The sequence below is a fragment of the Aegilops tauschii genome, chromosome 7 (genome assembly GCF_002575655.3).
Source record: "Aegilops tauschii subsp. strangulata cultivar AL8/78 chromosome 7, Aet v6.0, whole genome shotgun sequence".
In the NCBI taxonomy this organism is placed as follows: Eukaryota; Viridiplantae; Streptophyta; class Magnoliopsida; order Poales; family Poaceae; genus Aegilops; species Aegilops tauschii.
The window spans coordinates 430951567-430967083 of NC_053041.3; the positions used below are offsets into that span (position 1 = coordinate 430951567).

Genomic DNA, 15517 nt, shown 5'->3' on the forward strand with positions numbered 1-15517 from the left:
CAACCCGCCGTTGGCGTACCCCCCGGCGAGGGTGGCCGCCCCAGCGCACCGCCGACGCGACGGGCAATGGGCGCCAAGGAGGTTCGGCGCGTTCTCCTCCTCTTCCTCCTCCCGCTCCTCCTCCCACTCCTCTGGCACTCCGACGCTGCTCGGCGTCAAGGCCGAGCCCGGCATCGTCATCAACGAGGGCGGTCGGTGCGCCTCCTCGTCGGCTCCTCCTCCGCGCTTCGTCAAGCCAAAGACGGAACCGGGGCTCGCGCCGGTGAAGACGGAGCACGGCGAGGTCGATCTCGACGACGACGCGGCCCTTGAATGGGCGCCAGGACTCCATCAAGATGGCGACGGAGCGCCAGCGCGCCGCCCTGCGGCGCTTTGAGCAGCGCCGCCGAGGCCGCGACGAAGGAGGAGTCGTCATCATCGACGACAGCGACGACGATGACGATGCGCCGCCGCCACCACCAGCCGGGGAGGGGGCCAGCAGGGGCGCCCGAGTCAAGGGGGAGAAGGCCGACGATGGCGGCGACGACGGCGACTTCTCGGCCTTCAGCAAGTTTTTTTTATTAGTTTTTATATGTAATGGCGACTACTCGACTTAAATCCGCGAATATAAGCTCAAATTTACCGAAATTTGGCGTGTTTTAGCCTGGGGGCCAACTTGCCCAGGCCCATTTTTTTCGTCGGGTCACCCTAGGCGGCGATTTTAGGCGCCCCGGGCCAACGGCTGGAGATGCTCTCAACCCAACCAGTCTATTCTTTGCTTTGCTGAGGAATGACTCGAGCATAGAGGTACCTGTTCCTGCTTCTCTCTCCCTGCTCACGCAGAGCTGGTGTCCAGCCGCCGCCGGGTGCCCTCCGAGGCCGTCGACCGGAAGTCACCGCGCCGGGCTAAGCAGGGAAGCGAGGCTGCCTGTTGAACCTTCGAGCCAGGCCGGCCTCGCCGTCGGCGATGGCTCGCTCGCCGGGGACGGGGGCGATGTGCCCCGATTGTCTGGAGCGGCGCATCCGATCCGACCTCGCTGGTTCCGGACTTTCCTTCGTCCACGGCGTCTCTGACTCCCCGCTCCCCTTCGCCTCCTCCGCTGTCGTCCAGGTCCGTCGCCACTCCGTCTCCTAATTTCTCGCTATTCTCCTGTCCTGGATTATACGGTCTCTGAAGCTCGCGCCCAGTTCGAGCCACCTGCCCTTTCCGACAAAGATTTTAGCCAAGCACCTTTCTGTATGCGTTTTAGTTCATTTTTGAGAAGCATGCTAAAGCCCCGTCCATGTAGGCTTGTAGAAGAGCTAATTATTGTACTTTATGCATAATTCATGTGTTCTCTTCATTGCAGATGGCATCTGATGGATCCGACCAATGTATTGGGAGGTAAGCCTAGGCATTCTTGGTTTACTGTCATATTTCTTCGTTTGATTTGGATACGAATCATGTTGGAAATATTAGCACTTTTCCGACTAATCTAAACCACGAGTAAACAGTAATCATGGCAAATACGGTATGCATCTCATACCGATATCTAAGCATGTGAGCACGTACAGTACATAGAACCGAAACATCTATGAACAGCATATATACGGCTAGCGCATGAAGGAGCAAATAGGGGATGAACGAGTCATACCCTCCGGTTGGCCAGGCCAACGCGGCGGCGGCAGCGGCAGCCTCGGCATCGGCCGAGGCCTTCTTCTTTGCGGCGGCGTCGTCAGCCATGGGGTCGATGCAGGGGAAGTAGTGGAAGCAGAGGCGGACGAAGACGGGGACAGATCGGGAGCAGTCGCGTCGAGACGCTCCCCAAAAACCTTATTGCCGTTCTCCCGGGCAGGATCTCGAACGACAGGGTTCCGGAGGCACCTGCTCTCCCGACCAACCGTGCACGCGGTCGTCGGGATGGGATCGCCGGAAGCAGCACAAGGAGAGGAACAGTAGATGACGGTTAGGGTTGTACGAGAGGGAGTGAGTGAACTGAGTTAGGGTTCACTCCACTGGCCAGTGCCTTCTTATATAGGCCGTCAGACCGAGTCTCGGACAGTGGCGCTTCCGTACACGACTCGTTAATTAATTAACAATTAATTAACCATTCCTGAGCGGCAAAAATAAGCTTCGGACGAGGCGAGGCGAGGCGGGCGGCGGAGGAGGAGGAGCGCGCGTGTACAGCTCCTATTCCCAAGCTCCCAATAGCAAGTGGTAGAGCAGCCCTTATAAAGAGGTCTCACTCTTCTTACTGTAGCAGTATGGGACTAAACTTCCCACACTTCCCACCACTTGCCGTACACATGCATGGGCCTTAGAGATTAACTAGGGATTATTGTCTTATATGGGCCTAAGCCCATCCATAATCCATCAAATCATACTATAAGATCAGAATGTACATCCTATTAACTTGTTATGAAAACACAACTTTATACCTTAGTTAGATCGAGAGGGTAGTTAAAACATACTTCTCTACATTTTTAAGTAATTTGTTTTTCTAAACTTGTAACCACACCAATACAAGTAGGTACTTGTCAATTGACGTATCCAACTGTAGTGATTCTACTTTTGATCTAATCAAAGCTACTGTGAACGTTTCTGTTTTACATTGAATTTTTTAGGAGGAGATACTGAGAATTAATGCCAGATACATGGAATAAATTTGCGTACTATGAAACCAAGTCTTGACAGTGTTGACAAGCCTTACAGTTTTGGAAACAAGAATAATGAGAAATTATATTCAATGGAAAGTAGTTGCAAAACTAGCCAACTTAATCATATGGATAAGTCATACTTTAACAATATGGATAGTGCCGTACTTTAGTCATATATGTAATACCAGTAAACACTCATAAAACAAAGCAATAGCTAAAGAAAATTAACATTAGCACCTCCATGCAGTCCGTGTTTATCAGGTAGTGCTGTCGGATGTGATCTATTCTCGTGTCACATCGCTTTGTTTCTTCTCCCTCCATTTTCTTCACTACTACCGCTTCTACACATAAATCAAAGAAGCATTGTGGAATAGTGGCATTTCGTTAACGGCTAAAATATTTTTAGTGAAAGGGTTGCGGCAAAATCGGCAAACTCAACTACCAGTTTCCCCTTTCTTATAATTTACTATTTTTATTTGTTAAAAAGTGACAAATATGTATCTTGCAGCCAGAAGACCTGTGGTTATTTTGTGTTGGTGGTACTAAATGGTGGTAAGACATATGTGGATACAAAAAAATGGTAAAGCTTCTTATCAAGTGTATTATGTACATCTCCAAAAGGCATCCATGTTCAAGATATTACATGCTCCACATTTTTCATCCCTGCAGTGAAAACAACCCATTGGAGCAATCACTCATATTTAAAGATGATAATCATTGTGCTGTGCAAGCAGATTCCTCTCCTGGTATTGAACATGTTGGAGATCTTCAAAGTTCTTCTAGCTCGAATAATCAGCAACTAACTGTAAACATAATCACCAAGTTAACTCCTGTTTACTATCTGGGCAGAGTCGCCACTACAGAAATTAGAGATCTTATGGCAAGTTATATGAATTTATCCATTGAACAGGATGTGATTAATTCACTAAATCTGTTGTGTGAAAACACCATTAGTGGACCAGCTGGTTTAGGTTTTCTCAGTTTTGTTGGATTTTCAGCATTTGATGATATACATCCTTCTGGGCTTGTGAGACACCCCAACATCTTACCTGTGTTAGCTGTTGTAGAATCATCTGATTGTTGCTACATGTTTCAACCAAAGGCTCCATACACTTTGGAGAACATCATGCACTACAGTCCAGAGGCATTGTGCTCAGATTGGCACATCAGATTTTTCATCTACCAAATAATGTCTGCATTGGCATATCTTCATGATTTTGGAGTTCATCACGGCAATCTGAAACCATCAACCATTTTGATGTCAGATTCTCTATGGCCTTATCTCAGCATAAGTGATATATCTCATGTTAAACAGAACCGGGGTTTTGGGGGACCTGAAGGTTCAATACTTAATTCATGCTGTGCTGAGGAGGATTGTTCTTCCAGATCCATTTTTGCTAGTTTCAATCTTCCATCATCCTTAGATTGGTCTTCTCACTTCAAACGATGGTGGACGGGTGAGTTGAGCAATTATGAGTACCTTCTTGTCTTGAACAAGTTAGCTGGTAGGAGATGGGGTGATCCAGCTTTTCATCCGGTGATGCCTTGGGTAATAGATTTCACAGTGAGGCCTGACGAAAATTCTGACATTGGCTGGAGAGACCTCACCAAAAGTAAATGGCGGTTGGCAAAGGGCGATGAACAATTGGATTTTACTTACTCATCATCTGATGTTCCATATCATGTTTCTGATGAGTGTCTCTCAGAGCTAGCAGTTTGCAGTTACAAAGCAAGAAGGCTATCAAAGACCATCTTGAGGTCAGCTGTCCGCTCTGTCTACGAGCCCAACGAATACCCATCTAGTATGCAAAGGCTTTATCAATGGACTCCAGATGAATGCATCCCAGAGTTCTATAGCGATCCCTGGATTTTTGTCTCTCTTCATTCTGAAATGAGTAATTTGGCTTTGCCTTCCTGGGTGACCTCTTCAGAGGAATTCATTTGTCTTCACAGGGATGCCTTAGAGAGTGACCGAGTCTCACAACAACTGCATCATTGGATTGATATAACCTTTGGCTATAAACTTGCTGGGGAGGCATCTGTTGAAGCTAAGAATGTCATGTTGCCTCCCAGTGATCCATCAAGGCCTAAATCAATTGGGCGACGGCAGCTTTTTACAAAGCCACATCCTAAGCGTCTTATTAGCACACCTCACTCAGCCTACCACAATAAAGTGGAATCTTGTGCAAGATGCCAAAGAAAAGGAAGTAACTCAACTACTGATGTATTGTTAAATGACTGTAATCCCCCAAATATGTTTTCACAAGTTGATTATTTGGAAGAGTTTGAACAAGCAACATTATTTATGGAGCTTCAACATCATTTGAATCCAATATACAGTTACTCTAACACTGCTGCTTGTTGTTGTTCATCAGTCAAATATCTCAAGAGACAATTTTCAGATCAGGAGGTATTGCAACCTGATAGTGTATTATCGGTGGTGCCTGATTTTGATTTTGGCTCCTATCTTGAATGCTTTGAGTCTGATGATAGTTCTTCTATTGGTTATCAAGAGCTGTTGCGCTGGAAGCAAAGGTCTTGTTCTGTTATTGAGCATCATGCAAATGATATATTTTCAATAGGGTGCATCTTAGCAGAAATCTATCTGCACAGACCACTTTTTGATGCTTCCTTGCTAGCTGCATATAAAGAAACTGGTATGCTGCCAGGAGCACTCCATGAATTGCCTGTTCATGTCCGTTTGCTTGTTGAGTCATGCATCCAAAGGCAATGGGAAAGGTAACTTAAATAATTATGTCTGATGTTTATATTTGTAGTTTAATACCCTGCCACATTGGTGATGTTTTTCTTAAATTTACAAGCAGAAACTGTTGAATGTTTTTGAATTTTGTGATCTCTTGCAGGAGGCCGTGTTCAAAGCATCTTCTGGAGTCACCATATTTTCCTCCATCAGTTCGATCCGCATATATGTTTCTTGCTCCACTTCAACTTCTGTGTACATCTGGAGACCGCCTGAAGTATGTTACTAAGCTTGCAAGTGAAGGGACACTTAAAGCCATGGGAGAATTTGCTGCTGAAGTGTGTGCACCTTACTGCCTACCTTTTGTTTCATCATCTCGGTTGGATGTTGACACCGAGTCTTGCTTGCGTCTGCTTAAAGAGTTTTTGAAGTGCTTGAGTGTCCAAGCAGCTAAGAAACATATTCTGCCCATCATTCAGAAAATCTTACAGGCCGGTTAAGACACATCAGTGGGGAAATTTCTCTTATATTTTCTTTCATTTGAAGGTTCTGGTCTTTGCATATGTGTCTTTGTTCTGACAAGTCATTTCTGCTGGTTGTTGCTACAGGTACCAGAATATTCCCATCTGAAGGTTTCTCTCCTTCAAGATTCTTTTGTCCGAGAGTTATGGAAAAAATTGGGAAAACAAACTTATATTGAGAAGGTGCATCCGTTGGTCATAGCAAACTTACACAATTCACCTAACAAGATCACTGCATCTTCTGCATCCATTGTTTTAATTGGTTCAAGTGAGGAACTAGGAATACCAATCACTGTTCATCAGGTAAGTCTCGGTGAACACATTGTCTTGGTGTACTGCACTGACGCCATCCTTTACTGATTAATGTGTCCATTTTATGCAGACAGTTTTACCACTAATCCACTCTTTCGGCAAAGGTTTATGTGATGACGGAATTGAAACTTTGGTCAGGATAGGTATCCCAGTTAACACTGTCTCCTTGTGGTGAAAATGTTTGTTCTTTGGTCGGTGCTTGATGTTATTCATAATAGGTGGACTTCTTGGGGAAAGTTTTATTGTCAAGCAAATTCTCCCCTTGCTGAGGAATGTTATACATTTTTGTATCGACTCCTCCAAGGTGACTAAGCCAGAACCACAGCAGAGTTGGAACTCTTTTGCTCTGATTGATGGCTTATCTGCGTTGGAAGGCCTTGTATCAGTTCTTCCTGTTAAGGCAGTTCTCAGGGAGCTTCTCCAGGTATTTTGGTGAAAAAAACTAAGTTTGGTGAATAAATATAATCATTGGTGAAAATGGATATATTTTGAGTTCTGTTAGAGCTTTGCTAAATTGGAACATATATTTTCAAAAGTGAGCACAAATCAAATTCCGTTATCACTCTACTTTAAGCACAACTTTGATGACTACCAGATACCAATCATCATATCTTAATTACACTTTTTTGGGGGGTTTCATGTACAAGTCAATATGATATAAAAAATTATAGCAAGAATTCAGCACATTACAATATTTAAATGAATTTGCACAAGATGTCCCACCATTGTTAAATTTGAATTTAGGTTTATAAATGCATCATTTTGTTAGTTTAAATTTAGATGCTAATTCCTCTTTCATTTTATTGAATTATATTATTACTTTGTATAGATAATGACCTGGCCATGAAATTCTTACGTTTAAATTGGCATATATGTCAAATTAAATGTGTACTTACTCCTACCTTGACCGCATTTACAGGACCAAGTCTGTCTTCATATAAAGATTCTTATGCTGATCCATTTGGACCTTGATGTGATTCAGGCAATAACTCTTCACTGACAAAGTGACATGTTTTCTTGTACTAGTTCTCTCCCAATAACACTCCTTCAAATTCATTTGATCGAGTTAATTTGCTTGCTTTCTATTAATTAGGTGGCAGCTACTGCATTTGTTGACCTTTGTCTACGAATTGGACCAGATAATACTGTCATACATGTTTTGCCACATCTAAAAGAGCTTTTTGCTGAATTGGCCTTTTTTCAAGACTCTTCTGCTGTTAGCCTTCCTACAAAAGGGTTAAAAATCTCAGAAAGAAACAAAAGTGAGACGATTAAAATGGAATCTAGAATTGATCTCGTGTAAGTAGAAACATGTATTTTCCGCTGTTACGTTGTTTGGTATAAGTACACGCTTCATTATATTTACTTATTGAAGGTAGCTGTTGTAGGTTGTTGCTATATCCTTTCTTGGCATCACTTGTTGGAATAGAGAAGCTCCGTGAATACTGCTCTACATGGTTTCTATTGGAGCAGTCTCTTCAAAGGTTGTACAATTGGAAGGTATGTGAAAGCTGCTTTGGTTCCTATTGACCGGTGAGATTTGTGTTTTCCTGCTTATTTGACTAGCCGTGCTTTCTTTCAGTTTGAGCCTTCCAGTAAATGTTCTATAAGTGGTGAAAACTTGAAAACTCAAAGGTTTCAGCCTGGCAACGACACCTCGTCTGAGGTTGTTCCAACAGAACTTTTTAATGGGGCAGGGTCGTCTGTGTCTCAATCTCAAATCCCTAAAACTGGTTGGATGGCAGCTTCCAAGCACAGATTTAGGCTCGAGCATGGAACATCTAGTGACAATTTGTCTGCATCAACTTCTGGAAATCAGCCCTGGTTTTGGTTCCCTTCTCCTGACAGTAGTTGGGGCGTACCAGATCTTCTTGGACGCAGTAGCGGTTTGAAGGATGAACTTCCATGGAAGATCGAAGCTTCAGTCCTTTACTCAGCCCGTGCACACCCTGGGGCTCTGCGGTCATTAGAAGTCCATGATGATGAGTGCACGATTTTTACTGGGGGAGTTGGACCTGGTTTTAAAGGAAGTATACAGCGTTGGGAGTTGGCCAACATGAATTGCACATCTGGATATTACGGGCATGAAGAGGTCAGTTTCTCTTGCTACCTTCATATGACTTTCTTTTTTGCTTTTATTGTTGGATGGTTCTTATTTTCTGAATGAAACACAGTTTGTACAGACCATGTAGTGATGTTTAGCTTAGTGTCTGAAATACGGTGCTCTGATCGTTCAGTGGTTATGTTTGCTGTGATGAAACAATAAATCACTACAGGGTAATATCACTGAGAGGACGGTGTTCTTTCAGTAAATGCCGTTTGATTTCTAGCTCAACTGTTCTAATAGTATTAGATTCTATACCATATATTGGATTGCTCGATCTTGCTTGCATTTCTTCTGCGTTTGAACTCATTGATGTACTCTTTGTAAGTTAATTTCACCCCCTAGATATAGCGCTTTATCAATATATTCCAACAGTTCATTTTCTGATATTTTATTTACATAGGTTGTCAATTCCATCTGTATCCTGTCAATTACTGGAAAAGTAGCTTCTTGTGATGGCACGATTCATATTTGGAATGGGCAGACAGGAAAGCTCATAGCAGCTCATACCGAGTCGTCAACAAGCTTTCCGCTGCAAACTGCATCTGTTGAACAGGCAAACATGCTTAATCAGGACGCGCTCTCAGGTGGAATATTGTCGAATGCATTTCGTGGTAGCTTGTATACGACCATGCATTACATGGCATCTGAAGATAAACTTGTTGCTGGCATGGGAAATGGATCTATCAGGTATACACTTTGTCACCTGTTTGTTGGATTTGGTCATTTTATTATGTTTCTAACATACGTTAAAAATATACTTCCTACTATTCTACTGGGGTAAGTGTATGGGTGATCACTGCCGTTCCACTTGATTATTTATGTTCACAATTTTGACTATGTTTGGTAGGCACATCTGAAACAAAATAGGGAGAATATCTACTTCACTTAACCAGGGCATTGTTATGTGAGCTTGGAAGCATTGTTAGTTTTTGTTGTAGAATTAGTAATGCAAGTTAGAACATATTTCTTTCTCGCTGCAACTCACTGTTATTTCACTCTGTTTCTACCTCACTACCGAAGAATTTGTCTACTATTGAACTGCACATTGATTGAGTTAAAATGCAGATTTATTGATATCTCTCGGGATCAGAAGCTGCATTTATGGAAGAGTGATTCGGCTGAAATCTCCTTCTCATCACTCGTGTCAACTATTTGCTCGTCTGGCTCAGACAAGCCGAGGAATGGAAGCCTAGTGGCTTCATCATCCTGGATTGCAGCAGGTCTAAGCTCTGGTTATTGTCGATTACTTGACGAGCGTAGTGGAAAAATCATTGCAGTTTGGCGAGCACATGATGGTCACATTACGAAGGTATGCCAATGCCCCTACTCGGTTGCTATCCATCATAGGGCAAAACCATGAGCAATTGTTATTCTGGTATCTGATGGGTTCCTTTTTATTTGCGCATAAAGTTGGCATCACCAGAGGACCACTTGATTGCATCTAGCTCCCTTGACAAGACTCTTCGAATTTGGGATCTAAGAAGGTATTATTCTTTGACTGCAACAATTCATTGGTTGTATTACCTATTTTGATATGACATGTTCTCCACTCTCTTATTGTATTACTGCAGTATACAGTATTTTCTTGCACTATTTGTGTTCTGAAACTTTCCTGATACACGACTATGTTGTTTGGGCCATAGTGATAGTGATAAGATTATGTTATATCACACTGAATCCACAATTTCATAGAAGCAGCAGTTTGATTCTCAACTTTGGATATACGCATATATCTTATTGCTTATGATTTGTTTCCAGTTTAAACTTTCTTAGTTTCTTAAAGTCTTGTGCGCAATGTGACAGGAACCTATCAGTCCAGTCAAACATTTTCAGAAGCCATTCAGATGGCATCTTTGACTTCTCTGTTTGGGGTCAAGACCTGTTATCAGTGTCAAGAAACAAAATTGCACTTACTTCCCTATCGAGACCAACAAATGAGGTATGTACTTTCTCCTCTTGACCACATTCACCACCATGCTCTTTTGCTAGCTTTACTATTTGGAGCAGCAGTGCAGCCTCTTTTGGAATTTCACATACCATATGAATTGCAAGTCCACTCTGTTCCTGCCGAAGTAACTGTTGGTACATTTTGTCAAAAAAAAAATCCATGCAGATCGGACATCAGCAGCTCGTACTTCAGAACTTATATTCGACTGACAGAGGAGTAAAATATAAAAACATGTCTGTTCTTTCGGCTATTTCTGTGCTTCCTTTGTCAAGATTGTTTGTCGTTGGAACAGAAGATGGTTTTCTCAAAATCTGCCACTAGATGGTTCCAGTAGTGGTAATCATCTTTCCCTTGTATCGACTTAAATATTTTAGCAGTGCCTCTCTCATTTCTAAAATTTTAGTGGTGCCTATAGTTTTTGTTTACTTCAATTCGCCAAGCAGACACTACAGGTTACAGGATACATATGTAGCCAAATTTACTGTTGTAAAATTCATGGCTGAGTATAAGCTTCAAGTTTTGTCTAATCTTTTCCCTTGTAATTATGCAATAACACATCGCTATATATTCCTTGAACTTTCTAGCTTTGTTGTTCTAGTGAAGCCGAAGCTTGTAGCTTTCACTTTTTGCTCTAGTTAGTTGCACCATATGGTTTTACTTGCCCGATTTTGGACACAATGTATCCAAATTGTAGTTGGCAAAACCTGATCAACGCTAGGGATACCTGTCAGCATATATCGCATACATTTGTTGTACTGGACTCTGGAGTCTGGATCACTCTGCTAATAAATTATTTCTTGTTAACTGTGCTAAGTCATCTTCTATCCCTTGAGTTGAGATCTGTCCTGAAACCTGCCTCTCCTTTATTGGAGAAATGTTACAGTGTTGTCTGTCGATTCCCTATTGGTTTGTTCTGCCACAAAGCTGAGGATACCTTGAATTTGCTGCAGACCTACCTGACATGGATCATGGGAGCTTAAATGTGGGTGGTTGGGAAGTTGTGGATGAAAAGTAAATTGGAGCTTGGTTTCTGTTACGGTCCTGATATGAATGCTCTCGTTTACTGCCTTCTCCTTGCAATCCTCTGTATGAGCCCCCACTATACACCCAGCATCAAATAGTGTACATAAGTTCAGCATGTCAGGTCTAGCTTTATGGTCTTAACTCAAGCTAGAAGTACACCAACAGAGTAAACATGTATGGTCCCATGGAGATCTGCGGTCCATGTTTTGGTTTGACCGTAGCCAAAACCTTTGGAGCCACTGGCATAGCTACGCTCACTGGCAGGTGGGTCCTGCCGCAAAGAAACACAAGTTAGGCTCACCTTTCAGTTTCAGTCACAGCCACCACAACGATCATGCACAGTACACTACACTAGCGGTTATAAAAGAGGGGGATGTGCAACTTGCTCTTGGCCAAACCAGAAGGTCAGCAAGCAAAAGCAGTAGCAACAATGGAGAGGCGTAGCGGCATGAGCGCGAGCCTTGTTCTTGGCCTCCTGCTCGTCACCACCGTTGCTTGCCATGCTGCGAGGGACATCCCAGCAACTGAGCCCGAGTCCTACCGTCCCCAGAACGTCTTTGGGTTTGGTGGCTTCTACCCTGGCCCGTCGGTCAACTGGGTGTTTCCGGGGCCAAACGGCGTCACACCACAGGTAGGGTTCGGCGGGATGCCGGGCTCTAGCTCCTTCCCTGGCACTGGTGGCTCGTCCGGCAGCAGTGGCGTGGTCGGCATTCATGGTGCTGCCAATCCCTGATCGTGTTGTTGTCTGTCTTGGTGTCTAGATGTTTAAGATTTTGCTCTTTAGAGCTATGCAGGTGCAGCATTCTACCGTGGTGGTAGAGAGTAAGCTTCTTGCTTGCTCTAGTTTAGTAGTATTGTGTTATGGCTTATGTGTTGTGTGTTGTTTACAAGTGATCTGTGTCCTGTGTCTGTGTAAAAGACTTGTTCTTGGTTGTTATTTAACCTTGTGTACTTCTTAGAGGTTGTATTGCTGTCGTGAGTTCGAAGTCCCATTGCTGTATCTTTGATTTGGAGAGTGAGGATTTGAACCCATGAGCTGGATCACCACAACCTTGTCCTGTGTTCCGTGTCTGTCTCTTTAAGTATTTCCGTCATTCTTCTCAGTGAGCTTTCAGTATATCTTGGTTCTTGTTTATTTTCTGTGAGCATTCATGGGTTGGTTCAAATTGCGGCATCATCTTTAGTTATGAATGGCTGGTTCTACTTATCTACTACAAATGCCAGTTGTAATGGGAACCGTTGACGAACTTCTAAGTAAACTAACCACTACTTGTACTTACATCATGTTCTTTGTTAAGATGTTAGTCTTCCTATTTGAGATATGCACTGATTATATCACATACTCATGTAGCTAAAAGCCTAAAAGTACCCTGTAATTGCTAGTGGCCCTTGATGCTAATTTCTTTGAATGTGAATATGACATCTCGTTTGGGCCTCAATGAAGTATAAGAAGGGTAAGTCAGCTTTTAGCATATAGGCAGATTAGTTTTCAATTTGAGTTCTATTTAAGAAAAATGCTCCCGATATTAGTTTAACTACTGGTATTTGATCTCTGGGTTAAAATATTTACTACTAAATATTTCTTGAGATAACAATCCGTTGCCATTTATTAGCATAAATTTAAGAGTCCAAATAAAGGGGCATCTGTTTCTTGTGCCAAAATAAAGCTGAAAATATGGCGTTGGATGTCATCATCAGATTAGGAGTAGTTCTTGAAGAATCCCGCGTGTATGAAAACTGGAGATAGTCAAGACTTGAGCTCAAAGCTGAAGAAAAATAGGTTGTAAACAACTCTGACCACAGCTATAGAATAAAATTCAGCATTATGTGCACATGTTTGGGCTCAAATTTTCCTGAGAGCTATGACCAAAATAGCATTATCTGGAATTGTCGGCATTGATGTTGCCCTCCTTTTGCTATTGTCATACGGAATTAGCAGCAATGATCTCAAACACTTGTGATATTTCTATGGACCTGCAGTCTTATTCACATTGAGGTTGATGTGAATCAAGCCAGTAGTTTTCATCTGTGTACCGGAGGTGATTGGTAAATGTACTTACCGGGCGGTAACCGAAAATACCGCATGGTAACCAAAAGCTGATTCTGATGCGCAACATTGTAAAAAGAACTTTTATCTGGCATTATTACAAGAAAACTAAACAGACGGAACAAAGCAGAAAACTGGACAATCTTTTCTTTTCCTTGAGTTGTTCTATATGTTTGTTTTTCTTTTATTCTTGTCAAAGCAACCACCTAACCATAGCTTTTATTGAGTTACTAGACACCAGTCCACAACAGCCACTAGCTTGTCGCTATTTCAGTGAATTCACCAGAGCAAGGGTCATTATTAAGCTCAAGACCCTGCAGATTCGAGTTTGACAGGCTCGTCAACTGATGCTCCCAGATTCGAGTTTGTGAGAAATGCCTGGTCTTACGTGAACAGGCCTAGGTTCTTTGTCAGACCCACATAATACATCAACCTGGCAGTAAAACAATCGTTATAGCTCTGTACCACAATACTTGTTGGGAGAACTTGTGCTAGTGTTCCCCAACTACAAGTATTTCGGTACAGAGGGAGTAGACTAGATGCATACCATAAGGTCCAAAAGGAAAATATCTGACATCTAGCAGTAGTTCTGAACACCATCAGACCTGACTGGTGTTGCTGAAGTCATATAACATCTTTGTAAAGGACGAGCAGTGCGAGAAGCCTATGGTGTGCGCACCAGAGAGGATGACCATGTCCTCGGCTGTGAGGTCCTTGAGGCGAAGTTGCCGACCAGCTCAGAAGCTGTTGAGAGTGGTGAGGGTAGGTTCTTGAGGGCGTTCTGGTCATTGGATACCTGCCGCGCCGCGCCCAGCAGGCACCTTGTAAGTAACATTTCCTGGTAGCGCGATGCTGTCATGGGCAGTGAAGGCAAGGATGTCCGTGCATGAGACTGTCTTGGGGCATTGGGCCTTGATGGCCTTCTTTGCAGCGTCAATTACCTCGAATCCACAGAGGTTGGGCTTGTTGGGGATAGCGTCTTTCTCAGCAGTTCTGTTTGCCGTCGAGTCAATCAGGACTGAGCCGTCACGACCGTTTTGGCATATTGTAGTTGTGTTCTATAGCAGTAGATCACCTCACAAATAACTGTTTGAGTATGAACTGTGGGTATTAGATTTGATGATAGACATATATGCTGGTTGCTCTTTTGCATTTTGTTTACATGCATGTTTCTTGTTGGTATATACGATACAAAACAAAAGCAGTGTCCACTGATCAATATTGGTTTTTTTTTGGGGCCATAAGGCTAAATGTAAGTTCGTCATACAAATTGAGACTTCAACGAAAATGTGTGCCATTAACCAATCTTTGCCTGTCCGTTGGGAGTTTTGACAGAGCAAATATGATTGATCAATGAAATATTTCATTGATGCAAAAGAATCATCATCAGGGAAAGAAAACTGGGCTAACTGCCTATATGCTGCACTCTTGTCTGCATCTATCTGTCTATGATGATCTCTAGCCAAATATATGTTGATTAAAGGATGGCACCGCATTTCCTGCTACATTATACTGTACATATATGTGACAATAATAAATGTTCCTGAATACTTTTACACTTCTGTGTGGCATGCTGCAGAACTGACACTTCTCTTGCAGTTTATAAATAAATCTAACTAGGGGTGCAAAGAAGGACTCCTTTTGGTGTCACGGTGAACATACAACTCAGGCTTACCTGTTGATAGTGCAGGTATAAGAAAGTAAATGCCGCGTACATACTTTGAAAAACAGTCATGGAAACGCAACCGAATGGCGCCAGCGACGACACCAGCGGTTGTTCTTGAAGGCAGCAGTGACTGCCTGCTGAACCAGGTTCTCTGCCGATGGGCAGCTCTTACTGTAGAACCCGAGTTTCAGGCCGGCGCCTACAGCGGCAATGTGGAAAAGGGCAAGGGCGGCGACTGCCGAGGTGACGAGCAGGCACTTCATTTTATTTTATTTTTTTTGCGAAAAGAGCAAGCACTTCATTGAAAGGGAGCTCATTTCAGTTGCTTGTGTCTCTTCTTGGTCCCAGTTGTAGATCTCATGGGTTTATATAGCAGACTAGATCTCATGAACTTCAGTTGCTTGTGTCTCTTCTTGATCCTATTCCTATATCTCATGGGTTTATGTAGCAGACTACTAGAGTGGTTTTGCGCTCGAAATGGAAGGGCATGTTTGTCAACAGGGGTGTAAAAGCTCGGTGCTGCACAAGTGGTGTCATTTGCTTGCGCTTTTCTACTTCGTGGCCTTATCGACATGC

The 15517-nt window shown here is 43.1% G+C and overlaps 3 protein-coding genes across 10 annotated transcripts; 2 read left to right on the forward strand and 1 right to left on the reverse strand.

The window, feature by feature from the left end:
• Positions 1-729: 729 nt before the first annotated feature.
• Positions 730-15439, forward strand: LOC109736258 (protein GFS12). Of its 8 annotated transcripts, none has more exons than XR_012189141.1 (19): positions 730-1090; positions 1329-1363; positions 3125-3196; positions 3286-5355; positions 5481-5808; positions 5926-6141; positions 6221-6293; positions 6369-6574; positions 7070-7132; positions 7244-7449; positions 7539-7650; positions 7733-8242; positions 8658-8944; positions 9323-9566; positions 9668-9741; positions 10061-10196; positions 10371-10541; positions 11156-11291; positions 14875-15439. XR_012189141.1 is itself a non-coding variant. In XM_073504100.1 (18 exons), the coding sequence occupies exons 1-17, from the start codon at positions 947-949 to the stop codon at positions 10524-10526; spliced, it is 4932 nt and encodes a 1643-aa protein (XP_073360201.1). In that variant the 5' UTR covers positions 730-946; the 3' UTR covers positions 10527-10541; positions 14875-15439. The 8 variants fall into 8 exon arrangements, 6 of the variants coding, with proteins under 6 accessions (XP_073360201.1, XP_073360199.1, XP_073360200.1 ...); XR_012189140.1 differs by having other exon boundaries at positions 14966-15439; XM_073504100.1 differs by lacking the exon at positions 11156-11291.
• Positions 11602-12278, forward strand: LOC141027134 (uncharacterized). The gene has a single exon (XM_073504102.1). It carries the CDS (start codon positions 11602-11604, stop codon positions 11959-11961), a length of 360 nt encoding a protein of 119 aa, XP_073360203.1. The 3' UTR covers positions 11962-12278.
• LOC109736270 (peroxidase 5-like) lies at positions 13875-15010 on the reverse strand. The gene is made up of 3 exons (XM_073504222.1): positions 14951-15010; positions 14097-14333; positions 13875-13988 (listed from the first exon to the last, which is right to left on the reverse strand). Exons 1-3 carry the CDS (start codon positions 15008-15010, stop codon positions 13875-13877), a joined length of 411 nt encoding a protein of 136 aa, XP_073360323.1.
• Positions 15440-15517: the final 78 nt, after the last annotated feature.

Bases quoted from the DNA above. Each gene is read 5' to 3' on its own strand.
- LOC109736270 (XM_073504222.1), bottom strand. From the start codon at position 15,010: ATGACTGTTTTTCAAAGTATGTACGCGGCATTTACTTTCTTATACCTG. The intron at 14,334-14,950 runs GTAAGCCTGAGT...CTACTGCTATAG, and splicing joins TATACCTGCACTATCAACAG to AACACAACTACAATATGCCA. The intron at 13,989-14,096 runs GTGCCTGCTGGG...CTTCGCCTCAAG, and splicing joins CAGGAAATGTTACTTACAAG to GACCTCACAGCCGAGGACAT.
- LOC141027134 (XM_073504102.1), top strand. From the start codon at position 11,602: ATGTGCAACTTGCTCTTGGCCAAACCAGAAGGTCAGCAAGCAAAAGCA.
- LOC109736258 (XM_073504100.1), top strand. From the start codon at position 947: ATGGCTCGCTCGCCGGGGACGGGGGCGATGTGCCCCGATTGTCTGGAG. The intron at 8,945-9,322 runs GTATACACTTTG...GTTAAAATGCAG, and splicing joins ATGGGAAATGGATCTATCAG to ATTTATTGATATCTCTCGGG. The intron at 9,567-9,667 runs GTATGCCAATGC...TTGCGCATAAAG, and splicing joins ATGATGGTCACATTACGAAG to TTGGCATCACCAGAGGACCA.